Source organism: Epinephelus fuscoguttatus, linkage group LG19, assembly GCF_011397635.1.
Source record: "Epinephelus fuscoguttatus linkage group LG19, E.fuscoguttatus.final_Chr_v1".
Lineage (NCBI taxonomy): Eukaryota > Metazoa > Chordata > Actinopteri > Perciformes > Serranidae > Epinephelus > Epinephelus fuscoguttatus.
This window is the reverse complement of record NC_064770.1, coordinates 23,372,429-23,399,877: the sequence shown is the minus strand read 5'-3', so window position 1 is coordinate 23,399,877 and position 27,449 is coordinate 23,372,429. Positions and strand designations below refer to the sequence as shown.

At 44.0% G+C, this 27,449-nt stretch overlaps 1 protein-coding gene across 2 annotated transcripts in view; it reads left to right on the top strand.

Annotated features, from left to right (window-relative positions):
* glis2b (GLIS family zinc finger 2b) overlaps positions 1–24,705 on the top strand; it is a 34,979-nt gene extending 10,274 nt beyond the window's left edge. Inside the window, exons 2-7 of one of the 2 annotated variants that reach the window (XM_049560590.1) lie at positions 16,267–16,468; positions 17,877–18,007; positions 20,308–20,445; positions 20,548–20,681; positions 21,011–21,129; positions 21,235–24,705. In XM_049560590.1, the coding sequence (XP_049416547.1) occupies positions 16,291–16,468; positions 17,877–18,007; positions 20,308–20,445; positions 20,548–20,681; positions 21,011–21,129; positions 21,235–21,974 (1,440 nt within the window). In that variant the 5' untranslated portion in view covers positions 16,267–16,290 and the 3' untranslated portion in view covers positions 21,975–24,705. Of the gene's footprint in view, positions 1–16,266; positions 16,469–17,876; positions 18,008–20,289; positions 20,446–20,547; positions 20,682–21,010; positions 21,130–21,234 lie in introns of both variants that reach the window. The other variant, XM_049560589.1, reaches the window with a different exon arrangement.
* Positions 24,706–27,449: the final 2,744 nt, after the last annotated feature.

Below are 27,449 nucleotides of genomic sequence, written 5' to 3'. Positions count from 1 at the left end.
ATGATTACTCACCACTCTTCAAAGTCTACAGTACCGTTGTATGAACCGCCTTAAGCATTAATGTTGTGTACGTTTGCTGCTTAAACACTCAGAGTCATCGTCCCCTGGAGGATTATCTGTTCACCACTGATTGCTGTCCTGATGCTGCAGTATAGATTAGAACGGTTTTAGCTGATTAAAAACGTATGCATCTGATTTTGAACGGGAGTAGGTGGGAGAAAAAACTAACCAGTGACTCAAAACACATGTTGCTACACGTGGCCCCTCAGTCACGTACTGTTCATGTCATATAGCAGCTACTAGGGAGTCTAATAAATTGACTGTGGCTTGGGGGAAGTTTCCTAGCCTCATGCCAATGTACAGCTACTCTCTCCCCCTTTACCTGCCTCTTCTCTCTTCATTTGCTCTGTCTAAATAGTTTGAATGATTGCTTTAAATGCAGAGCAGTTTTTCTAATGATATTTGCAAACTCTCTCCCCTTCAAATGAATCACAGGATGAAAAACAAATCCTCAAGAGCTTTTCACGTTTTAGATGTTGATTCCTGTTGAAAGATAAAGTCAAATTCTTATTCCCAAAAGGCAGAGCATAATGGTATTGATCTGATAATGCAGGCTTCCTCTAGAGTTCACCCGTCATCCTTCCACCCGTCCATCCCCACCAAGAGTCGAGTCAGGTCACTGTGTCGTGCGATAATCCCGGGGTTGAGCAGGTCATGAGGCTTACTGACACAATGTGAAATCTCAGTCAGATGGCTGTTTATAGATCATTCATGGCCTAATCTCACTACATGGCGGACTAAGTGGAATTGCTGTTCTGTTGTCAGGTCTGTCTGGATACTATTAAGATGCAGAGTGTGGTGGAGTGTTTCCTCTCAAATTAAAATTATGTACCACTCACAATTTCCCTCTAATGATTAATTCAGCCTGCTCTGCCTTGAATATCAAATCTCGGACGGAAATCCAAAGTGCTGTCGCTGTTGTATGTGTGTTGTATTCTTTACAGGGTTTTCTGCACAGCAATATGATGTTGTGATGTGATTTGTTGCGTGAAGGGCTGCACCTCAGGATTATATTTACTGTTAATTCATTTTACAATTATTGTCGATGTTGATTTATCGATTTACTGTCTTTTCTTGTTCAACAATACAACCCAATCGCCAGAAAGAAATGTTGGCATTCTATGTTTCTTTAAATCACAGATATGTTAGATTTGTACATTATATTGTAGCAGATTCATAGACAACACTGAGGTGAAGGTGTGATTAGGTTTTGCCACAAAAACCACTGGGTTGTGGTTGGGAAGAGATCACGTTTTGGCCTAAAACACCCATGTTTGGTGGCACAGAAGGTTTTTAAAAGGCAGGGAAAGGTTGGGTAAAAACCACCCAGGTTTGGTGGCCTAAACTCCGCTGGGAAACGCAGCGTAGTGTCATTGAAAAACACCCAGATTTGGTAGCTCAAACATCGCTGGGAAACGCCATAATGTGTTAGTAAAGAACACCCAATTTGGTGGCTCAAATGCTGCAGTGTGTTGGTGTGCAATCTTTAAAAAATACCCAGATTCGGTAGCTGAAACACCGTTTGGGAAACTCTACCAAACACTCGGGTTTGTTGGCTCAAACGCCGCTGGGAAACGCTGCAATGTGTTAGTAAAAATCACCCAGACTTGGTGCCACAAACATCGGTGGAAATGCTGCGAAAGGGTGCTAAAAATAAACCGATGTTGTTGGTCTCAAAACAATGAGGACTGTGGCTTGGGTGACAGGCCATCTGCCATTCCCTCCACGTCAAGATGACAAAAGTCAGCTTATATATTATATCACCTTAGAAACATTGATACGATACGAATGATACATATTTGTGGTTTCAGTAACGTTCAATGCAAACATTTTCTTCCGGCGAATGGGCTGACCAAACAGCCCAGAAGCCAACGAGAACCTAGAACTATCAAATGTTTGGCATTTTTGCTTAAAAAATAACGTAAACAATTAACTGATTATCAATAGAGTTGTCGATTAATTTTATGTCAGTTGGATAATCAATGAATCCAGTGGCTGTTTCAGCTCTAGCTGCACGGCATTACATTTCTTTATTCTGATGCTAAACTATGCTTTCTTGGTACGCTGCGACTCATTTTTTTGACTTAGTGTTTAGATTTTTTTGAAAACCACTTGGATGTACAGTTCACACACATTCCCTTTAACTAAACTGTGTACTTAAATGTCTCATAATACATGACCAGATGTTTGGAAAATCTTGAAATGCCAGTGTCCGACTGTTCATACCAAAGTTTGCATCCTAACAGAAATGTTAACATTCCCATCACTGAGAGATATCGCTTTAAGCACGCGTGCTCTTCCTTTCTCATGTAGCAGTCCCCTTTGACAACAAACCACAAGTGCGACCCGCCCTCCTCGCTCCGTGCCTCCCTCCCTCCCTCCTGGCACCTTCCCTCCCTGCCTGCCCTCTGCCTGGAATTCCTCAGTGTCTGAACGCTCTGGCTGGAGGCCATCGGTAGCTCGCTGAGAAGCTTCCTGTTGCACTCTCTCCCTCCTTCAATCTGTCTATCCCTCCCTTTTTCCCCTCCTTTCTCCCCTGTCCTGTGTGTTGTCTCAGATATTTCTCTTCCTCTCTTCTTTTGCATCTTTATGCCATGATTTTGCATGCTCACACTCTCTTTAATGCCTGGGCGATGTATATATGTATATATATTCCTATTCTCTTTGTACAAGCAGATCTTGTGCTAATGTCTCTCTGGGTTGAAGCATGTGAACACACGTGTCACTCAGTCTCTGTGTTTTAGCTGTTGTGACTCCAGTGCTCCAACAACTTGTCTTTTTCCTCAGTAGCCCTTCCCCAGTGGCTCCATGCATGCTGCTATTACATAATCCTGTGTACGATCCCGTGTGCTTTTTTGGGCAAGGAGAAGGGGGGAGAGGTTTAGATTGACAGTAAGAGAAAACTCAGTGGGTGAAACTTTTACTTATCTGTATTATTAAGTAGAAAGGGTGTGAATAGAGGAAATAACCTGGTAATGAATGTACCATTACCGCCAGGTGGGGGTTACAGGAGAAGGTGAGAGAAGAATGAGATGAGAAGTGGATGAGAAAAACAAACTGAAAGAGGAAGCACAGCAGTGAATGTAAGAGAAAAACAAAAGCAGAGGATAGAGGGATAGAGAGAAAGAGAAGGAGGGAATGAGAGGCCCACAGGAGGAGGAGGAGTGGAAACTGAGGTTTCCTGTCTGAGGAGGACAGAGGCAAGAAAAAATCTCTCAGCTGTGTGTGTTTGTGTGTTGAGTTATCCATCAGGGGTGGAGGGCGTATGCGGGGGCTGTGGCTCGGGTGTGTATGTGTCAGCGGAGGTGGGGTCACTTGTGGCTATTACCTCAAGAAAACGTCAGTAGTGACACAGTGGGAGTGAAGGAGTGACCGCTTTTGGTGTTCTTGTGTCTCCACATCAGTGATAAACAAACTAATAATTGGATGTTAACTTGTTTCGGGTTAGTCTAATTGTCTTTTTTGTTGTTGGTGACAATGTGTGAAACCTCTGACTAATTTCACGTGGCTTTTTTATACGAGTCCATGGAAATCTGAGGGAAAATTGCAAATAGGAATCGCCTTACTTTGAAATGTGCAAAATGCTTTGATCACATAAATCCGATTATTCCCCGACTATTGTGTGCGTAAACCTGCTTGAAATGTGCCAAGTTGTTTATTCCTCCTTGGCCCCATTTACAGACGTGAAACCCAAATGTCAGTGGGGTCAGAGTTCACACCACACCCTCACCTCAATCAGTCACCTTTGACCCTTTCCTCCCCACCTGATGGATGGAAAAACCAGCAGGTCTAGACATGACCCATACTGCAACTGCAGGTCTTCACACATCACTGCTAAAGCACAGAATTACAGACCCAATGGAAATATAAACAGAGCTGTTTACCTGCAGTTCATTAAATGAGGTCGCTGTAATGTCGCGCCGCAGATTTAACACGACAGAAAGTGCTGCTTTTACTTGGTCTCATTTTTGAAAATTGATGTAATAACCTTTGAATCATGTTCCCTGCCCTGAAATTGAGAAGAGCTAATACTGAATGAGCCTCAAATCCACACCAATATCTATGTGAGGCTATAGTAACCCTATAGTGACTGCACATCACTGTTTGAGATGTGGGTGGGCTGTTTTTTAGAGATCAGTTGCTGTTTTTTAGGGCTGCCCTCGACTAAGAATATTCCTAGTCGACCAGTAGTCATCATTTAGGGCCATTAGTCGACTAGTCGCCGGCATGTTCACGATACTAATTTAACTATTAAATGATATATTTTGGGCGGGGCATCACAATGGTTTGAGTTGAAGGTGTAAGACAGAACAGTATCAGTAAAATTGTTAACACTGTGCTACATTACAGAGAAATACAAAACTGTACTAATGAACCTTCATTAATATAGGCCTATATTTTATCTACAGCTAATGGGCATGTAGCTACTTCCATGTTTCAGATGATGCGTCATGTTTGTAGTCGACCAATGAAGATGAGTTTACATATCACCTTGGGTTCATCCTTCACCTTCTCAAAATGATCCCACACTTTGGATTTCCTGCCCGACATGTTATTAACTAGCCTGTGGAGTAACCACAGGTACCGGCCCTGGAAATTAGGGGCCGTACACATGCTGCATCTTGAACCACCTGGGTGCTACTCTTGTGCCTTTTTTGTGCCAGCTTTCAAGAGAGCAGCGGCAGGTTGTGTTTGAGGCTGCTAAGCAACTTTAACAAGCATCGTTTAGCATATTTACCAGATTTTTTTTTCTTCCCTGTGACTAACTGGCCAATGAAATATTGCCAGCAAATGATCTTTCTGGTCGACTAAGGTTTGGTCGACTGTTAGGAGGCAGGTCTATGGTTTTTCCACTGTTTTTTATGGAGACATTGCTACTTTTCCAGCAGGGTGGCTGTTGTGCTTAAACTTAACCACAAGTTAACCATAGCATTATTGAAACGTGAAGTTTCAACGTACCTGCTAGACAATAACACACAAATGTATCTGTGGTTTGCAGAAATGTAGAACATTTTTTGGCTAATTGCTTGAAAAAAACCCTTTGATTCTAGAGCTTGACTTAAAATGTCTTTTGCTATGCATATTAATATTTACGTATATTTTATTTTATATTTATATTTATATTTTTATTTTATATATTTGTATTTTCTGATATTTATTTTTAAACATTAACATATTACGCAAACACATTTCTTATTAGGGCCCTTCAAATTTGGCTACTAAATGTGCTATATGCTTTGCAGCATTCAGAATTTGGGCTGGGATTGTCTCAAGCAGATATGAGGATGGCTGAGCTGAAATGGCTGCAGTTAGCAGTACTCATTACATTAATGGTGCTAACAGTGGTAATAACAACAACAGTGCTGACAAAGCGGGAACTGCCCATTGGTCCGACATCCCATTCTTCCGACCATATTAAACCTATTGTTCCGAAGTCCGTTCCGAAATCATCATGATGCCCTGTGGTTAAGGTCTGGTTAGGTTTAGGCACAAAAACCACTTGGTTAGGGTCAGGAAAAGATCATGGTGTGGGTTAAAATGAAAAAGAAAGTGGCAAACACATAAGCTGTGAGCCTGCTCCGCCTCAATCCTTTCCCAGCTGAACCAGAGCCGGTTGCGGCGCACCATTAAGGTAGAAATACACCCGCCAGGAGCCGTTCAGCACTGCCAACAGTCGGACTAATGGGATGTCGGACCAATGACATGGACCTGACAGTGTAACATGGGGGAGGAGAGTGGGGGTTACTATTTTGTAAGAATTCTCTTCCGCCACTGTGTGTTGGGACAGCGTTATCAGCGTTAACTGCGAGCACAGTGCAGGGCGGCAGCAGTTAGCTAGCCAGTGGCTCGGCTATCAAAACAAAGAACAGAGAAGCTCATATCAGAACACACATAGAAAGAGCGTGACTTCATTCTCAGCTCAGGACACCATTATTCCACTATGTCCGTACATATCAAATAGTGATTTGCTGCTATATTAATGTCCAAAATCTCATCTTAAAGTCATTAAAAAAGAATGGCACAACCTATGCACTGAGCAGGACATTTTACATTTGAAAAAAACATTACTGCAAATTCTTGTTACTTATTAGCCGATATATGAAATACGTGATCAGCTAATACTGTCAAATAACATTAAACAGATTTACTGATCAGAACTCTATTTCTTACTCGCAATCCATCATAATTTAAGGGTCATACGATCCTGCCAGGTAACACATGAGGGCCTATTGAGCCCCCAAACAATAGTTCATCAGTTACACTGTGTTGGTCTGAGAGCTGTTAGTTACACATGTGGATGAATACTTACTCTCTGTAAGTAAGTACTTAGTGTCTAAGTCTCTAACTCTCTCTCTCGTGGTGAGGACTTGTCTCCTAAGACGTGTCAGCGTAAGGAAACAAAATGGTTCACTGTGTGATAGTATTGAGATTGTTTTGTATTTTAGGAGTAGTGTTATCTTAGTTTCATTACATGGTCTTACACTGTATTAGTTTGGTGATGACTCACTAATTTTAAGATATCCACAGCCTCACAAGGATATCAACAACAAGATTTCCAGGAATTGCTGTTTCCTGCAAGTACATTTTTATCGCAGCATGATTGCTCAGCCCTTTAAGACAACATGTTAAAGCCTTTCACACCAACCGTCACATCGCACCATAAGTTATTAGACGTTCCCACCGTGTTCTTTCTCTTTCTCTCTGCGTTGTGTGTGTGTGAAAATGAAAAAGAGAGAGCAAAGAGCCCCAGGGAGAGATGGCTTACCTCCTGCAGACCACCTCCCAGGGTCACAGCAGGAGGCAGATTAAGTTACAGCCAACCTCAGAGGGGGCCACACAAAATGTGCATGCACACACATTCTCTCGCCCTCTGAAACCCTCACAGAAAATAAAACATTACACAATATGATTTTATACCCTGTAACATAATCATCTTACGCCGCGCAGCTTTGACATCCTCTGATGCTTTTCGTTGGCTCGCGTTTCTCCCGTCAGATGGAGCCGATACACGATCCTCCTCAGATCAGATCAGGCTAAAGATCAATCGGTCGGAGCGGGGTGAAAGGTCGGCTCTGATCCGTGTGAGCCTAGCCTCGGAGCACAGAGGTGTTGAAACACATAGCTGTGCCTTGACCCGACGCACCAGCCCCCCTACATCACCCACTCTCTCCGACCTCGACCCGGGTTCACCCCTGAACACACACAGACCTCATCAAAGGGCGGCTTCCTAATGCAGTGGGGTGGATGTGGGACTCGGGTGGGAAGGGGAATAGATGACAGGGGGTTGCTAAAGAGGACACACACACAAACCTCTCTTTCAGGACTCCTCCACTTCCTCCTCCCTTCATCCTCACCCTTGTGTATCCTCGCTGTGGCCCCTTTGGTCATCCCTCCTCTCCTCTCGTCTCCTCTCCTCTCTCCCTCCGCTGTAGCCTGTGTTTACTCTGCGAGTGAGAGAGAGGGCCCAGAGAAGGGACAATGCCGCCTTTCAGAGAGACTGTCGACCCCACGGCTGAGCAAGGAAGTCTGCATGGGGGCCAGCCAACACCCCTTCCACAAACTTCACAGCCATCCGCCACTGAGCTTTACACACACACACTCGCATATCACGCCAACACCAAACTCCTTCCCTCAGTGCATCATTCTTTCTCTCCGTTGCCCTCTTTCTCTTTGTCTCACATTTCCCACAAACCCCCTCTCAGTGACCGTGGCTGTTTGGAGGATGTAGCCGAGATCCTGTAAATTCAGTCCAAGATCCACACGCTGTGAGTCACTTCCCAGCCAGTCTCTACTATTTCTCCCCTAAGAAATAATCATGAGGGTGGGCTGAGGTAAGATCCAGCAGCGGGGACTGATTCACCAGAAGCTGCACTGGCCCGGCTCCACTGGGAACACATTAGTGCGGTATGGACTGCCTTTGGGTGAGGCGGGTATTGTAGATATCTTATGACCTGCAGACCTCCAGTTTCTCGGAGTTTGAAGTTTGTTTGTCATGTCTGTTCCTTTGCAAAAAGTTTTTTGAGGCCACACACACACACAGATGTAGACCAGTATCAGCTGTCACGGAGGTCCATCAGAATTTAAACACACAACACCGTGCTTTATTCACCAGACATTTTCAGCTACCTTACCTCCATCCTCGTGTTGTCTGAGGCGTTTCTGTTGTGACTAATACATCACCATAGATACTGTGTCTACAAAACAACATTATCAACACGCCTGTTTCAGAAAATACTGTTTACAAAATAATATGACTCTCAGTTGATGCAAATGCTACAAGAGAAACTTTAATGACCATATTTCAATGCAAGGTAACAAACTCTGTGTTCTTATGACCCCACTTTTTCACAGCACTGTTTACTGACATTCCCTTCATTACTGTCTTGTAGTAAAGTGGGTGAGTAGTGAAGTGTGTAGTCTGCATTCTGCTACACTGAATCTAGACCCTTCTCGTTTTGACAAAGGTAACAATCAGTGTTGGGCAGTAACGTGTTACACTAATAACGTTACAGTAACGAGTAGTGTAACTAATTAGTAATAAAATTCCAGTAATGATATAACGGTCACCCCAAATCCAAACAACACGTTACTTTTCTTATCACATCCCGACTAAGTTGAAATACAACAATCATATCAGACGACTCATTTTAGTAATCGTCGTGCTCCACAGGCATGTCACAAAGCAGCAAGCTAGTTGGAAACGCTTACCTTAGCGGCTGGAAATATTCCCATCACTTTGACTTTGGTGAGAGGAAAGATGACAAGAATATTGTTGCTGCAGGTAGTCGGACTAAAACTATTTCCACTGCAAAAAACACATCCTCAAACCTCCGGTCTGAAACACCTCGGCTACTACAACAGACAACACAACAACATGACGCTCCAGGAAATACACCCCACCAAGGTGAGCCCTCCTCGGCTGCAGAGGTCGGCTGTAGCCCTGCACCAGCTAAACATCCCAAACTGGATTTTAATCGTGGACATCTGCAGCTACAAAGAAATAATGTTGCTCCATGAGTGACTCTCCATCTTTCGGGCCTTGGGAAAATACAGTACTTAAAATACTTTTGATCGGGGTTTGAGAGAGCAAGAGAGATACTCTTTGCGTCCGTGGTGGCCATAGACTTTAAAAATAATGTTATGGGCATTAGGTTGGGTATTTTGACATGGGAGTCTATGGGGGTTTGCTCTGTTTTGGAGCCAGCCTGAAGTGGCCAGTCAATGAATTGTAGCACTTCCGCATTGGCTTCACTCGTCTGACCTGGAAGTTGCCGCTTGGTGGTGGCGGGCAAACGCAATGTGGAAGTACAATCTATAGTTTGAACAGCAGCCCAAGAGCTGGCAAAAATCTGCTGGATGACGTGATTTGAGCTGGGGGATGAGCAGGGACATCTGGGCACTGGTAAGATGGAGGAAAGTTTACCATAGTTTATTTACACATACAACCCACATTGTTATGACAGAGAGCTGGTTGAAAATCTGCGAGGTATCCCTTTAAATTGCCCAGTTTGAAAACTTTGGTATATTTAGCAAGGAACTAAATGTTGAAATGTACATTTTTTTAGTCTTTTAATTTGTGTTCAACAGCCCTCATGGAGTGAATAATTTTACTCTTGTTCATTATTATTCCCATGAAATCATAAGAAGCATAAATGTGTTTCAGGGTTGCAATTAACGATTATTCTTAAAATGAATTTATTGTTTTGCCTATAAAATGTCAGACACCAGTAAAAAATGTCCATTAAAAGTTCGCAGAGTTCACGGAGATGTTTTAGAGATTACTTATTTCATCAGATAAACTGTCCAAAATCCAAATTTATTCAATTTATTATCATAAAAAAATCTTCACATTTCAGAAGCTAGAACAAGTGATTTTGGGGCATTTTTACTTGAAAATTGAGTTTGATGATTATTTGATTGTCAAAACTGTTGCTGATTAATTTTCCATCAGCGGACTAATGGATTAATCATCCAGTCTTTTCAGCTTTAACATGCTGAAGTGAGCACGTCAACAGAACAATAACGCAACCTTGTCAAGCAAAATACTGGAAAAAGAACTGAAATATTCACACACACAAACACACACACACACACACACACACACACACACACACACATACTTTGAATTAATAGGAATAGGAAAATAAAGACCTTGCTAAGAATGATACTCTAATGCAGCTCACTGCTCATTTACACGGCCATTTCTCCTTCTACAAAAAGCTGCCTGAGACCAACAATGCTGTTTATTATTTAGAGGAAGGGACGCACTTTTTAATAAATTGGCCATATAGTCCATAATGGAGGTTTAGTAATGGTTTGCACGTGGAGCAGCCGCCTGAGAGGAGCTTTTGTGTGTTGAGACCCCTGTAGTGTCTCTCTGTCTGTCTCACAGTGAGAGCTGTAGCGTCACATGATTTGAGGTGCCAAAGTGATTTATATTCCACAGTTGTCTGGATCCAAAAGTTCCATATCTGTTTCTCATTGTGTTTTATAGCGCGGATTATAGCGCTGATAGGAGGCCAGTTTTCTGTTTGTCCCCGCAGCTGATAGGAGTAGGATTTATAAAAAGGTTAAGCTGATTCTCGGTCTGCGCCTCAGGGTGAGGGCTTTTACTCGATTAAAGTGGATGACAGGCGATTTTCTGCTACTTTAGCCAAACAATAAAGCCAAAAGTCTTGGCAGGCTGTGTGGTAGGAGTTACAGTAAGTTAGTCATATCCACCCAATCCAGAGAGAGAGGAACAGAGATGTGGTATTAACCGCAGCTCGTTCTAAACGAGGATCATATCCGCTCTGACAGATCTAGAGATGTTTATTTTCACAGCTAATGGCAGTGTTTGCCCACATAACAAACTCTCCATGGTCAAAATGATCATTAGAGCAACTACCAGTAATACTCCTTTATCATTACACAATTGTCCTGGGTTTCACTGATGGGAATAATCCATTTAGCATGTGTCAGGGTATGATGGATACATTTAACAAAATCGAGGATGATGGAGACATTTGGCCTCAACCACCCAATGTTCTCAGAAAGATTCTTCTTAAAACCCACTGATGCAGTTCACACGAAGATGGTTTTCAGTATCTACGCACACTCATGAGCACACTTAAGGCCTTTGCACACCAAATACGTATCATTTGTCTGAGACTGTTGCTCGTTAAACGACCTCATGTTGCGTAAATCAGGTTCACACTCCAACTCCAGCTCCAAAAACCTTTTGCCATCATTAAAGTATTCGGAACAGGTTTGATTTCCTGCATTTTAACCCATCTTTAAAGTTGTTTGACCAAGAAGAAGTCAAGAAAATGTGGTGTAACCTGCGAGACAAATGACTCTGCAACAAGAGAAAAGAGCAGGGCAGAAGTGGACGAGGGGCCAGTAGGAAAAAGAAGTGGAAATATATGGAAGCAATGCCCTAAAAATTTTACATGACCAAGGAGAAGGTAATGTTAGCCGATACAGAAATGCACAACAGTGCTCAGGAGAGAAGCAAGGGAGCAAATGTGTCTCTCCATTTTGTCTTGTATTGCAAGGTTTCTGTACATAATGATTTTTATTGGATGACAGACTTTTAAAAAAAGCATGCAAAAAATACGGACTTGGTGTGAAAAGGCCTTTAGACACACATTCAAGTGCTGACTTGTTTGTGCAAAAATAATTGGTTATTGTGTTATCTTAAATTCTGCAATTGTGTAATATTATAGGATGTAATTACAATATGTGTAGGGCCTAATTTTTAACAATTACTTTTATTGTTTTACAAAGCATTATGGTCTTGCATAATAAATAATAACAACACTAGCACTTCAATTCACATTAATTATGCTAAGTGGGAACTTGCTATCATGGCGTGAATTGGTTGCTTAATTTGTGTCTCATCGCGTCTTTGCATTGACTTTACATGTACTTTACATGCATGAATTGATCTATGGGGCCTTGTGTGAACATAAGAGACAGCTACTTGACAGAGACAGCAAACTAGCTTGACAATACAGCCAGACTTCAGTATGACGCTGAATATATTAAACTGTGTGGACCTTGAACTAATGACTAAGGAGAAATCTTGGACCAGTTGGGAACCACTGGATTAAACTGTCCCCTTCCAGTGGTCAGTGTCTCTCTTCTGTGTTTGGCAAATTTCTATTTCGGCCTCAGATTTGAGGTTAAACTACTACTGACGTTAAAGTTTTTTGGAGTGTTTGGAGTGCGGTGCTGCAGCCTCTTTAGACCTTTGTTTGTTTCTGTGGCCTGCAGTCTCATGGCCTTTTTAGGGGTATTGGTGGGGCATTTACCTGTGCTAATTAGGATCAACTGGCACATGCTTTGTATCATTACAAGAACACAGTTTCAGTACACGTCATGAATGAAACCTACGCCCTTGAGAACAAATGTAAGAAAACCTCAGTAAGATATAAGTCATTGAGGCCCATTACTGGAGAGCAAAGAAAGGACACATACACCCCAGAGTGTTAAATGTCCAGATTATTTAAAGGATGGCTTCACATTCTCTCCCATGTGTACAACAGATTTATTGGTTGCTCGAATCCTCCTCTCCCTTCTTACAGTAGAGCAACTCTAATGTAATTGTGAAACCTTAAGTCAAGATCAAGATGGGCCGGTGGGTCATGTGCTCGCATGTGTGGTCTATAATCAGATAAAAACCAAAGGGATTTCTTCCCCTAACATGTTTCTCTATGTGCATGTGAGGAACATGAGTGTATATACATCAACACAGAGAGATCTGACTGATAACGCCATAATGCTGCTCTGTGTGCATGTTCATACAGTATGTTCCTCTGTTTGCATCAGTACGTGTGTGTATCATCGTCCTCTTATCTATGGCTGATTGAATCTTTATCCCCCCCCCAACCACTGCTGGCTGTGTGTACGAGTGTGTGTGTGTGAGCTGGTGGCCATCCCTCGTTGGGCTGGTGAACCTGGTGACCTCTCTGCTCCGTGCCTCCCAGACACAAGGGCTTCTCATGTGGCCCCTGGCCAGTCGCTCTCAAAGCCCACCATTCACTACCAACCATGGCTTCTCTGAGTGTGTGTCGGCATGTGTGTGTGAGGGAGCGGGAAGAAGAAGGGGGTGAATTTGTTGAAATTACAGTTTGATTAATTACTTGTGTGTGCGTGTGTGTGTGTGTGTGTGTGTGTGTGTGTGTGTTTCTGTACTGTAAGTATGACTGTGTGTGTGTATCTACTCTCAACATGCACACAGGGAGCTGTTCTACATGAACTCGGGCAGAAATATAGGACACCCTGCAACTTTGTGTGTGTTGTGTGTGTGTGTGTGTGTGTGTGTGTGTGTGTGTGTAGATGGAAAATGCTTTGAGGAGATGTGTGTGTGTGTGTGTGAGCCTGGTGAGAAGGAGCAGTGAACCCTAACACATTGTGTTGAATGGAGCGCTTGGCCTTAAACCAAGCAGTACTGTACTAGCACCGCCTATATGTGTGAAGCAGTACATGCTGGATCAAGAGGAACAGACTCAGTATTTGTTTATGTTAAAGTTGAAAGGATCTGACTTGTGTGAATGTCTTATTAACCTTTTAGGATTGTTTTGGATGCCTCAAATATGATTTAAAGGTACTGTATGTAAATTTTAACATGCACGGTAACGTAACTTAAAAACGGAGACCTTCCTGACTTTTCTTTGCCGCCTGTAACAGCCTGTGGACTACAGCTGCCCCCGATGATGAATATTCCCAGTTGACCAATAGTCATCATTTAGGGCCATTAGTCGACTAGTTGCCTGCATGTTTAAGATATTAATGTAATCATTGAATTATATATTTTGGGCGGGGCAACACAATGGTTTGAGTTGAAGGTGTGAGAAAGAACAGTATCAGTAACATTGTTAACACTGTGCTACATTACAGAGAAATACAAAACCGTACTAATGAACCTTCATTAATATAGGCCTATATTTTATCTACAAGTGCACGTCACACACTGAGCAAGCCACCTGTTAATGACGCTGTCGGCAAAGCAGTAATGATTGTGCTAAGTGGCTAATGGACATGTAGCTACTTCCATGTTTCAGATGATACGTCATGTTTGTAGTCGACCAATGAAGATGAGTTTACACATCACCTTGGGTTCGTCCTTCACCTTCTCAAAATGATCCCACACTTTGGATTTCCTGCCCGACATGTTATTAACTAGCCTGTGGAGTAACTGCAGGTACCAGCCCTGGAAATTAGGGGCCGTACACATGCCGTGTCTTTAACCACCATTGTACAGCATGTTTACCTGTAATCCTGAGTGCAGAGCTGATCTTCTTCCAGCTGCTGTTTATAAGTGTGTAGGCCTATCGTCTGTGGGACAGATGTAAAGCTCTGGGTAGCCCTGCACTAACATGATCAACTTTTCCATATTTATCAGACTGAATATTTACAGAAGAAGGGAAAGATATCTGTCGTCTATGATTGGTTTGTAACGTGACTCCTGTCTGAGTGCTGGGCGTGGCCTCTTCCTGTGTCTGTCCTTTCAAATTAAATTCCCACATGGTCCAGTCATATAGGTTTTGATTTATTTCGACAAGGCGCAGCTCCTAATAGAGTTTGAGTTTGTTTTTGTTTTTCCACGACTAAGCAACCAATGAAATCTTGCTGACTAATGACCATCCTGGTCGGCTAACGTTTGGTCGGCTATTGGTGGACAGCCCTACTGTTGACTGATTTCTATGTAAAGGACTACGGCCGAATTTTCAAAGGATGTAACAAACCTTAACCAAGAAATCCCAGGTGTTAATTTTGACAGCCATTTTAAATTTAGTCTCTTTGCCGTGAGAGGAAAATGCTTATTGGTTTTTGGCACATTTTTATCCTTCATAGGTTTGGTATAGTTTTAGTCGCCAAAAACTCAAAACGCTTGGTCAAGCATTTTAGTCAACTTCTAGTGATTGTGTTTTCAACATGATTTTTTTTTTTATCACCTACCTACACGATGACAGGTTGTATAAGTTTTTTTCTACAGCTACAAATCATTTCTGCTCACTTAAAAACTTGCATTTCTCCAGCAGTTTTTGACAGATTTAAGGGGTGATTTACAAGCACACAGCTACTGATCATTATTTTACAAGTTCAGCATGTCTCTATTTATGGTCTCAAAACCTTCAGGAGCAGCTGAACCACATATAACTAATCTGAGACAACTATGATTTGTACCCAGGTTTATTGTAAACTCTGACTTACTGACCTCACTGTTAAGAAGCAGAAAAATAACTTAATTGAAGCCTGAATTCTTTGTTAATCTGCAACATATCAGAAAAAAGTATGTTGAGTTCAGACAGTTTACATAAAGCACAGGCTAAGGTGCTCCCTCACAGCTATAGAGTGGGAGCACCAGAGCACAAGCAACAGGACACTGACTGCAGTTAACCGAACAGCCTCAGAGAGAGGGGTCACTAATGACAAGGATTTTCTGAAAGTTACAAACAGAACCTTTAAATTCATTTGACCAACAAGGTTCATCTAGGTATTTGGTTTTGAATGGTTGTCTTGGCTGACGCTGGGTCACCCTGGTGGCAGAGGAAGACTACAGCTAGACCTCAAAATGACAGCTAGATGAAGCGCCCTGCCCACAACCCTCAGGCCAGGTCCAGAGGTCAGTGTGTTTAGAGGCGGGAGGAGGTGGACGGAGTAGGTGCAGCTGGACTTGAAGGCCTGGGGGGCTTCTGGTAGGTCTCAAAGGTCCATGGGGTCTGAGGGTGCACACTGTGGGGGCTGGGTTGGGGGGTGATGTGACACGGTGCAAGGGCCAGGGACTGACCGAGGGGTGGGGTTAAGCAGGGCTGGTGGTGAGGGTGACCATCTGGATTGGATTGTAGAAATTCCTCAGGAAGAGTGTGTGAGTAAAGGTCAGCGTGGAAGAAGAGGAGGGGGTCACTTAGCTCTCCATGTGTGTGTGAGTGTGTGTGTGTTTATTTTTCTTTGGCTTACTCAGTGTTTCAGTTTACGATCATGGTCGGTTTACCATTGTTGGAGAGTATTTCTTGCCCAGTGGGACTGTGGAATGTGAGATACTTTGAACAACATTCACGTGGGAAATACTGCAGGTGTGACAATCTGTCTCCAGCCGTCTGTCATGTCTCACATAGGAACGCAGCGTTTCATTGTATATGTTGTTATATGAAAACCAAACTATCCTTCCTTGGCCCCACTCGGCCTTACTCTGCCCCTCTGTGACTGTTTGTACAGGTGGGAGGTCGTCGGGTTGCGGTCATGCTGTCCCTGGACGAGCCCCTGGATCTGAAGCTCCCTCGGCGGGCCAATGGGCGGGACAGAGGCGCGCGTTCTCCCCCCCTTTCCCCACTGCACCCCAAGCGAGCTCGCCAGCTCCGCATGGCAGATGATGGCACCGCAGTCATAGAGCCCGCCTCGCCAGCATCTCCGAACACAGGTAGGTAACAAAACAAGAGTCTGCAACCATGACAGCAGCTCTGTAGGCTGTGTTTAGGCTCAGTGGTGGTTTGAGCTAAATGCTAACACTGACATGCTCACAGTCACTATGCTAACGTTTTGATATTTAGGAGCACATTCTGAACCATATTAGTGTAGCATGTTAGCATGCACAAAGTACAACCGAGGCTGATGGGAATGACATTAGCTTTGCAGTTATGTGCAAGCCCTCGGGATAAGTGCTGGGCTTTGAATTCAATTTTACATAGCGGCCAAAAGTGGAATTAAAACATCCAAGTCTGCCTCGAGGTGCCAGCGGGCTCCAAAAGACTTTTTCCCCATAGACTTACAATTTGAAAGAGACATCTTAAAATCAGTGGATACATTTTTTGAGTGTCATAACCCCTGCAAAATGACTTGACAGAGATTTGATCCATTTGGTGCAATAACATTTGGAAAGTCTAAAACAGTCGCTCCACGACTGTAAGTCTCTAACAAGCTTTTTTTTGGCTTCATGCGCCAGTGAACAACTTGTATAGGAATGAACAGGGCCTCACTTCCAACACTGTATCCAGTTCTCTTTATACGTCCATTGGTATTTGGTCATAAATGAAAGTACTGGACTATGAAAGCAAATAAGAGACATAAATATTTTGATTTTAACAGCCTCTGAATTCTTAATTTTTAATTCAAAAACCACTAAACCTATAGCTTTGAAATATTTTAATCATGTATCAGAATGTATTTGTTCCAAATTTACCTCTATGAAATTAAACTATATTGATTAAAAGAATTTCTTGATTTTTTTTTCAACTTGAATTTTTTTTTAATTCTAAAACCTTCTGGATCTGGATTTGTGAACATTGAAAAATATATTAAATTCAGCTTTTGAAACTGCAAATGAAAAAATGTTGGTATTTTAAATAAATTCCAATAAAATATTTCACTGCTATGAATTCGGTGGTGTTCAAATTTCAATATTAAGTAATTAGTGGCTATTAAAATTCAAATACTTAGTGTCTGTTATTTGGAAAAGTTGAAGTTTTGACCTGATGGTGGCACTAGATAAACAGTGAAGGGGTCATCAAAGTGATTATAAATCATCCTGACGAAGACATGAAATGTGTGTCGCAGATTTCATGGCAATGCCACCTCAGGGTGGCACTAGAGGAAAAGTCAGGGGATCGCTTCAGTAGCTAAAATTCATCCACAGGGGACTGTGAATATCTGTACAGAATTTCACAATAGTCAGGCAAAAAGGTGGGAAATATTTCAGGCCAAAGTGGTGGACCAGCTGAGCTAAGCCATGCTGCTAGAGTCCTCATACCTCATCCCCTAGGTGAGAGGTCATCTTAAAAGGTGTGTGTGTGTGTGTGTGTGTGTGTGTGTGTTTATGTGTGTTTTCCCAGGTGTGCAGGTGGTGCCTCATGATCGAACAGACACCCCCACCCCCCCTGCTGTGGACTTGAGCATGTCTCCCTCCTCCCGCCACACCCCCAGCTCTCCAGAAATGACCAACGGCAACTACGTCCCCTCAGGAGTGAGTATGACTTAAACACACGCAGACCTACACACGAGTACAGGTGCTTTATTTAGCCCTCCACCAGCTCTATTGTCTCCCTCTCATCGTTCACCTCTGAGTTGTTGAAAGAATAAACACTGTTTCTCAGTGCAGTCGTGAGTGGCCAACACTGTCCTGTCTACAGCGCAGAGTGACTCAGCCTGCTGGGGTCAGCAAGTCAGGAACAACATCGGGTTGTGTCACACTCTCCATAAGGGAATAAGGCTATGCAAGGGGTGGGAGGCTTGTTTGTGTGTGTGTGTGTGTGTGAGTGAGAGAGAGAGAGAGAGGGGGGTAGCTCTTATCAAACACCTCTTGTGTCCCCAACAAGTGCCTCTGTCTGCGCAACTTGCACTCAGTGGCCCCACTGGCATGACATGTATGTGTATGTGTGTGTGTGTACATGTATAATCAAATTTAAGACAAGGTACAGCCACGCAGACCTCACGCCGCCTAATTCAATTCCCTCGCAATTGAATTGACGCTGGCTGGGACCATTCAGCCGCCCCACATCATCTCCACATCCTAGACGGCCCCCGACCCCACCATTACACACATTATACACTTTACTTATCCCCAGTGGATGCACATAGGATGCTTTCTGTCCCCTCCTACTCTCTCTCTCTCACACACACACACACACACACAAAATAAGCACCTCCTATAGAAGAACAGCTGCACACGCTCAAACTCACATGCTCTCTCCCCTACAGCAGCTCACAAAGCAGCTCACATAGTTGTGCATGCAGAGGCAGAGCTCAGCGCAGGGAATTGGTCTCATTTTATGAAATTTGTCACATACACATTTCTGACATAGCTGAAGATGAGATGCGATGAGACGGCCACAGGATTGTGATCCATTTGCACCCTTATTCTCTCTGCGCCACCGTACGCTCGGACTTATGTGTCCCTTATTCCAAATTCCACTTTTCATCAAGATGTCTCTCAGTTTTCTGCTCGAGCTAAGTTACTGTGTGTGTGTGTGTGTGTGTGTGTGTGTGTGTGTGTGTGTGAGAGGGAGGGAGGGAGTCGGTGCATTAGCTCTTTGAGCCCCAGCTGAGGTTCAGTGAATCTTGCAGCTCTCATGCCGAGCTCGGGGATGTTGGGAGGTTTTGTAGCACGCAGCGGGTGGCTACAAGAGAAAAAGTGGAGTGGATATTTGAAGGAGGAGATGAAGAGCAGCTGCTCTGTACTCCATTGACAAAAAGAAAGACGTCTGTCTCTGTCAAGTATTTTCTCAGTGAGGACATCAGTACCTGTTTGTGTTACAGTCACGACTGTCTGCCTGTCAGTGGTCGTGTTTTTTTTTTTTTTATTGTACTTTTGAGGCCTTGAAAAGGAACCACTATTTTTTTTTTTTCATGTGTTGTCATACTGTTTTTCTAGGGCCAGTTTTATTGAACACATCACATTAAAGGTCCAGTGTGTAGTATTTAGGGGGATACATGTTGCAGAAATGGAATTTAATATAAGTATGTCTTCTTTAGTGTATAATCACCTGAAAACAAGAATTTTTGTGTTTTCGTTACCCTAGAATGAGCTGTTTATATCTACACAGGGAGCGAGCGCTCGTCCACCATGTTTCTACAGCAGCCCAGAATGGACAAAACAAACAACACTGGCTCTACATATGGCCATTTGCGCTTATGCGTTGGCCACCGTAGTTAGCAGCCCCTCCGCAACGAGCTGAACAGCCTTTAAAAAACAGTGATTTTTATCTCGATACTACTTTGTTCAGTATTTTACCAGTTTAAATCACTAGGGCCGTTAGTTCTGGAGAGAAAGGGACCTCTTTTGATAATTCAGCTCCAGGTGAAAACCTTTTAAATGTCTGAATCTTAAGTTATCAGTGACACAAGGTGGGCACACATTAACAGCTGTCAACTGGGCTAACTGCCGATCTGCAACAAGCCAAACAGCATTGGAAAAAACACTGATTTGTAACATGAAACTGCTTCATTTAGTGTTTTTTTCTGGTTTTAATTACCTGGTCTCTTTGTTTTGGAGAAGAAGAGACCTTTGCGGATAATTCGGCTCCCAGTAAAATCTCACAAACAATGAACACTAGGGTAATCCTAACTGGATGTTCACGCTTGGCACATGGGAGAAGTTTCAGCTGGTTGCAATCTGCAATTCTCACCGCTAGATGCCACTAAATCCTACACACTGCTCCTTTAAACAGTAACTTAACCTAAATGTGTGCCATAATTGATTGATAACACTTTTGCTCTTTTTTGTCTCTTTTCCTGTTTGTTTACCAGAATTCTCACATTTCACAGGCCTTTCAGTTTTTCGTGCCAATCGGAGCTGGGGCGGGACTTCACCTGCCATCCTCCATGTTCATTGGCCAGACAAGCGACAAAAGAGCCTCTCCGGACCTCTCAGCGGATGAACAACTGGCCTGTCGCTGGAAGAAGGTAAGAGCCAGAAAGATTCTGTTGTAGCCAAACTAGGATCAACTCAAAATAGCTTTATAATCACTGTCCATTAAAAATGCTGAACGGTCTTTCTCTCTTCAGTGCCATCTGCTCTTTGACTCCCTGCAAGACCTGGTGGACCATGTCAACGACTTCCATGTCAAGCCTGAGAAGGATTCTGGGTACTGCTGCCACTGGGAGGGCTGTGCTCGCAAAGGGAGGGGTTTCAATGCTCGGTGAGACTCATACACCCGGGTAATTTATTAAAGGTCCAGTGTGTAGGATTTTGGGGCATCTATTCAAATTGCATATAATATTCATAATGATGTTCTAACAATGAGTCCAGCATGTTTCTCTACAACAGCCCAGAATGGACAAACCAAACACTGAGAGGGCCATTCCCGTTTTCACATAGTCCACTGTAGTTTTTCTACACGCTCAGCACATGGGAGAAGTCTCAGTTATGCACCTTCACCACAAGATGTCACTAAATCCTACACACTAGACCTTTAAGTGTACGTATCAGGGAAGGATTCAAGAGGAACATATTTTTGTTTGGCTGCAGGTACAAGATGCTCATCCACATCCGCACTCACACTAATGAGAAGCCGCATCGCTGTCCCACCTGTAACAAGAGCTTCTCACGCCTGGAGAACCTCAAGATTCACAACCGGTCACACACAGGTCGGTTGTAGAGCCGCACACAGAATGTCAAAACTAAAATAAATGTTTTTTCTTCATTTTTGTGAAGTAAAATTGTAACATCTGGATCATTTTGTCTCACGACAGGTGAAAAGCCCTACATATGTCCTTACGAGGGTTGCAACAAGCGCTACTCCAACTCCAGCGACCGCTTCAAGCATACGCGCACACACTATGTGGACAAGCCCTACTACTGCAAGATGGTGGGCTGCCTGAAGCGCTACACAGACCCCAGCTCTCTCCGCAAGCACATTAAGGCCCATGGCCACTTTGTGGCTCAGGAGCAGGGCTCCCCAGGTGGGGTGGGCTCCCTGCTGAGGGGGAGTCAAAGTGGAGTGCTTGCTGGCGAAGGGGGTAAGGATTCAGAGCTGTCCTATGTGAGTGCAGCCCATATTATCATCCCAGGGGCAGCGGCTGCTCTCCTGGGAGGCCATGCTCTGCAGGGTCTGGGTGGTGCCCTACCCCTGTCCCCCCTCAGTCCTCGGCCCCTGGACCTCAGCACATTCGGTTGCCCCAGCTCACCTCCAGGCAGCCTGGGAGGCACAAGCATCCTGTCCTTCAACGGCTCTCCGCTAGGCCTGGCCAAGTCCTCTATGCTCTCCCCGGCGTTCCCCTCCCCGGCCTTGGGCCTGCCGATGATGCCCGTGCTGGGGGCCTCGTCTGAGCACAGGGCCCAGAGCCAACGGGCCAAGAAGGGCCGGGGGGAGGAGGCCGAAAACGAGGTGACTGGGGGGGTCCTGAACCTCTCCACGGGATCCCATGATCCCCTGTCCTGGGTGGTCATCCCCCCAGGCACCGTGGTGCTCAAGCCAGCTGTGGTCAACTGATACACACACACATACACACACATTCCAGAAGAGCTCAGGGGGTCGGGATGGGAGGGTGAACGCCATAGTGAGGGTACGGGCTGTCAAAGGTGATAGGGATTGGCTCGCACAATCAAATTTAGGTAATGCATTTCAAAGAGAGGTTGAGAGAAGAAAACTATAGAGAAACTTAATCAAACCCTCAATCAGCAAAACAACAGATAACACTGCACCTCACAAGAAATAAGTAAACAACGCAAGCCTCTTGTATTGATGGGAAACTAAACTCGGGGCCCAAGAACTCTGTTCAGGAACATGTATGGCTCTGTATTTCTATCACAACGCCTGACAATGGGCTCCTCTCTGCTCTCTTATTTTGTATTTTATACTTTATTCATTCCTGTTTCCTGAACGTGACAGTCTTAGTGCTCTGTGTTCTTACAAAAGTCCTGATTCATTGATAAGTATTTATATGACTATACTTCATCGACAGTGTGCCTCCAGCTTAGCGGTGAGATAGACACACCATGAACCTGAATGACGCACTCACAGTTAGGCAAACATGCACGTAATAGGACGATTCTCCACAGTTGATTTTAAAGTTATGACCTATTTTTCACAGGCTGCTGTGATTAATATGACTCAGACAGGCTTGCCAAACCAAAGCAAGTGAACTCAAACTGTCTTGGATTTGCAGTTTCAGCTCTGAGACAGTTCAATTAAACACAGCACTTAATAGTGTCAACTGGTTATAGTATTGAAAACCTCAAAACTGCTGCTAACCTCTCAGCTCCCCCCAGTGTAACATAAACTGGGAGCGAGCACTTTTGACAATCTGTCCCCAGTTTGGGGAGGGTGACCAACATGGACCAGCCTAGTCCACCAGAATGTGTGCCAGGCGTGCAGACTAGGGGCTTTTAGGGCACAGAGCGAGCTGAGGACTTAACACAGACAAATGGTGTTGCATCACCTGACAATGACCAATCATCACTTCCTCTTTTACAAATTGAAGGCAGGCGGTGTGTCTGGCTCCCCCCTCTGGCAGGACACCATACACAACATCCCGCTTTCCATGTACAGAACTCGCACTGTTTTAACTTCTGGATTGTCCAGCTGCTTTCCCGTAATTGAATCAACACGGCCAGTTTGTATATGAAAGGGCCACTGTGGTGATAAACACTAGTGTCTTGTTTTTTAGAAAAGTCACCCGACCCAAAACCAGCTGTGAAAAACAGGTGGTCGTCCAGTCGAAGCCGAACTTAGCCTTGTCGGTTGAAGTTTTGTCCCAAGTTCAACAAGTCCCATGCCGTGCCAAAAATACCTGGAGAGGGGAAAGAGGGATGTACGTATTGTGCCACAGAGGGGGGTGTGATGCACTCACTGCCACATACAGCTGGACTGACTAGGAAGCCACACTATTGCAAACTGCCTCATTTTACTCTGTCCAAAGGGGCAAAGAAAAAAAAAGACTCATTTGACATATGGGAAATCTTTTCTCATGGTTCTATTAAGCAGTCAACACGCACTTACCACACACTATATTCCTTACATGTTTTATGAAATGTTACTGCCAAGTGATGGTTCTTTAAAAACTAGTTTGATCTTATTCTGTTTTTTTCTGCAAGGGTTGATTTTGCTGTGGGGTCTTCCCAGGCTTGTGTTGCTCAGTGCTAATGCATGTATGATGTTTGACTGCCGTCTCCACAGCGAGAGAGAGGCAGAGGAGCAGGAGAGGATCATCACAACACGAAGAACATTCCCTCAAGAGACTGTCACACACTACCTTCTCTCTCTTCTCACTCCTCCATCTCTGCTTATATTGGTGGTCTTACTTTTCCATCGCCCAGTCTTAGAAATAATCAGTTATTGCTGTTTTTTTTTTTTTTAATTGTTATTATTTTTTTCTTTTGCTGTTGTTCAGACGAGACATTTTTTTCTGATGTTGAAGTTGCTTCTTGTGTTCTGTGACGGCTGCTCTGCGCTCAGCTTTCTGCTGTCAAGGATGAGTCATTTGAGGGGTTGAGGAGAGGTCAAGAGGAGGAGGTTTGAGGGGTTCTCTTGGAGCAGTGGTTCCCAGCCTTTTTGGGGTCATGTCACGGACCCCAGTTTGATAAGACTTTACTTCAGGGACTAGAGTTGTCACAATACTTCGACACAGTACCCTAAAAAATATGAATGCTCAACAGCATTTTCGATACCACTGAGAAATTTGACATCGAAGGCACACAGTTTAAATCTTAAAAAGCAAAAGAACAGCTGGTCCTAGTGGATCAGTGCTGTGGAAAACAAGTAGTAAAACCGTTTCAGTATTCAAAATCAATATGTATCCATAAATAAATATATCAGGGGGCTTTTTAGGGACCATCTTAAAAGATTTTTGTTGTTCGGTAAGACCATAATGCTACGATTTCAACTACATTTCAGCAGATAACTGTGGAGAAAGTGAAACCTCTGATCACAAAGGTCACCCTTACAACTCTTATGAATTAAATAGTGAAAACAAACTTCCCCATTTTTCTGGGAACCCCCTCAAGGACCCCTGGGGGTTCCTGGACCCTTGGCTGAGAACCATTGCTTTAGGGCAGTGGACTGGGATTAGGGTATGGTCACACATGAGTGACCATTGCCTGCCGAGGCGATACTTGTACTCAGTGTGGGTGGGTATGACTCACGGAAAGCTAGCTTGCTTTGATCTAACTGGTAAATTTTCTCTTCTCTCTCTTGTGGGGCTGTTTGTATTTTTCATGGCCAATATCACACAATATTGGCTGCTTAGACACAGCAACACGCATGTCGTCACACATTCTTCTTTGCTATGGGTTGAGGCTGCAACTTTGCCAGTCAGCGTTAACCAAAATTGAACTCCAGACAATCTGAGTACGCGAATTTGCTTTGCTACTGGAAGCTAATGTTTCATACGCCCCTTCACTTACACTGAATGATGTGATCAGGAGGCAAAAATTCACCAATGTTAATTTTGCTCCTGTGTGACCATGCCCTAAATCTGAAAGGTCAAATGATGACCTCATTGATATAAGAAGAAAATGGTTCATTTACGCAAAATTATGTTACATTTTGTTGACTGTTCTCGAGCAATTTTTGCTTTTGAGAAAATGTGGCTAAATGGATCATGGGTCCGTCCCGGTGGTCCAGATTGAAATTCCTATTGGGTGGATTGCTGTGATATTTTGTAAAAACACGTCTCCCAGAGGACGAGTCCTAATGACTTTGGGGATCCCCTGACTTTTCATAGTGCCACCATGATGTTAACCTTCATGTTCCCCTCTGGATGATACCTTAACTCTCCATCTAGTGCCATTATCAGGTCAAAAATTCAGTTTGTCCAACACTTTGGTGTATGAGCAGATACCTGCAGTATGAACAACATTCCCATCAACCTCAGCTGTACTTTGTGCTTAGTGCTCATTAGCAAATGTTAGCATGCTAACATGCGTTTATCTCAATATACAGCTATGACCAAGGACAGCCTACACCTGTCGATTCTTAGTAACTAAAATACTGAATATGGGCGCTTGTTCGGGGTCAGGGAAACGATAGTCTGAGTGGGCGGAAGTTCGCTGCAGAGATCAGCCTCTCATTGGGCGGAACGAGCCACCCGCTTAAGTCCCACCCTACCACCTCTGGTTGTGTTGCAGTTTTCAACCGTTTTCAACACGTCCTTTACTAACTTTTCCGGTGTTTGATCTTGCGGGGATGTAGCCATTTTTCTGCACGGTCGCGTCCTGTAGGTGATATTTTTGTGGGCGTGTGACACCAAAACCTGTTTCCCCCGGGCAATATTTTTGCAAGTGCACTGTTGCTGTGGCACCGCCCAGAACGATTGTGATTGGTTGAAAGAAGTACAAGCAGCCAGGGTGTTTTTTCCTCCAATCTCAAAGTGAGAGTCGGCCCAGCCAGACCTTTCTTTTCTTGAGAAAGGTCTGGTGAGCGAGACTAATGAAACGATGACAGAAGGAGAAAGTGCTCACAACGAACTGAGGCTATAAACTGTGATCGGGGTCCTAAGTTCATATGATGTTGCTTTACTTTAAGGGGTCACAGGCCAAAAAGGTTGGAATCCACTGCTTTAAGGGGGAAATATGTAAAACTATTTATCTAATAGACCAAATGACATCAATTTCCTCCATGACAATCACACTGATCCACTGGGGATCAATTAGAGAGGATGTGGGCATAAAATAATGTCTATATTAAGAGCCTCTTTGGGGCTAAATTAGATTTGCAAACTCATCTTCCTCTGTTCTAACTTTTAATTCCCACCATCAAATAAAGGGAAAACCGTAGAGAAATAACGTCCGACTGTGAAATGGCGGGCATCGCTGGGAAAGCGTGAGAGCAAAGAGAGACAGGATTGGCTGAATGAATGGACAAGGGAAAGGGAGAGATGAGGAGCGAGGCTGTGCGCCAGCAGAGGAAAAGAGGCAGAGGATAGCTGTGCTGTGCAGCCGCCCTCCATCTGGCCACCTACCCAAGCAAGCGGCCCTCTCAGCTCTGAAGTCACTGGCTGTGCTGTGCCCAATGTGGCAGCCACTCACAGGCATACCAGCCTGCAGAAAACTAGGCCACTGAACTCTGTCTGCCCTCTGGGTTTTTTCTTTCCTTTTTTTTTTTTTAATAGATTAAACCCAAAAGGCTCAACTCCCCCACCTCCCGGCCACAAAGCATTTTAGCAGAAATGGGAAAAACAGGCAAACTAACGAGCCACATACACAGTAAACAAAAACAAATATAACCCTCCCTGTCTGAGGACGAGCTCTGTGGCGGGCCTCCCACAGACCTGCGAGGATTCACAGCAGAGATGAACTGCATACCTGTGTTTCTGCCTCAATAATTCTTAGTCATCGTTATCACAGACACCCCCTCCCCCCCAACCACACACACTCTCACACACACTCACCAGTGGCCTGTCTCTGGGTTCAGGCTGGGCATTGAAGTGAATCTCTCGTTGTGAGTGGACAATCCTGGCATGTGATGTCATCAGAAACAGGTGTTAAGTAGGCTAGACACGGTTTCCGTGGCAACAGTGAAACCCACAGATGCGGCGGCTCTCCTCCTCCCTGTCTGTCTGTCTCTCCTCTGCAGGTCGAAGCCAGGGACAGAGACTCAGCGCGGCGGCAGAAAGCTGAATAATATGACACGGATCCTCGCAAGGGTCCACATCTTTCCAATATCAAATAAGCTGTATGATCCATTAACCCTTTGAGCTCAGTCTGTAATAAACTGCACTTTTGTTCCCCTCATAGTGTGTGTAGATACGGGGATGCTGCCACATCCGTTCTCAGTGTACAGCGTTATTCATCAGTTGTTTTGGGAACCGAGAATAATTGTAAAAATCATTATCAGTCGCTAAAATGTTATTTTTTTGACAGTATAAAAGCGGTACTTGCTCCTGGAGATTTTAAAAGTAACCTTCACTTACTGCTATGAAAAGTGGAACTGAAATCCAGGGCACGAAAATTTGTGTTAGCTAACTCG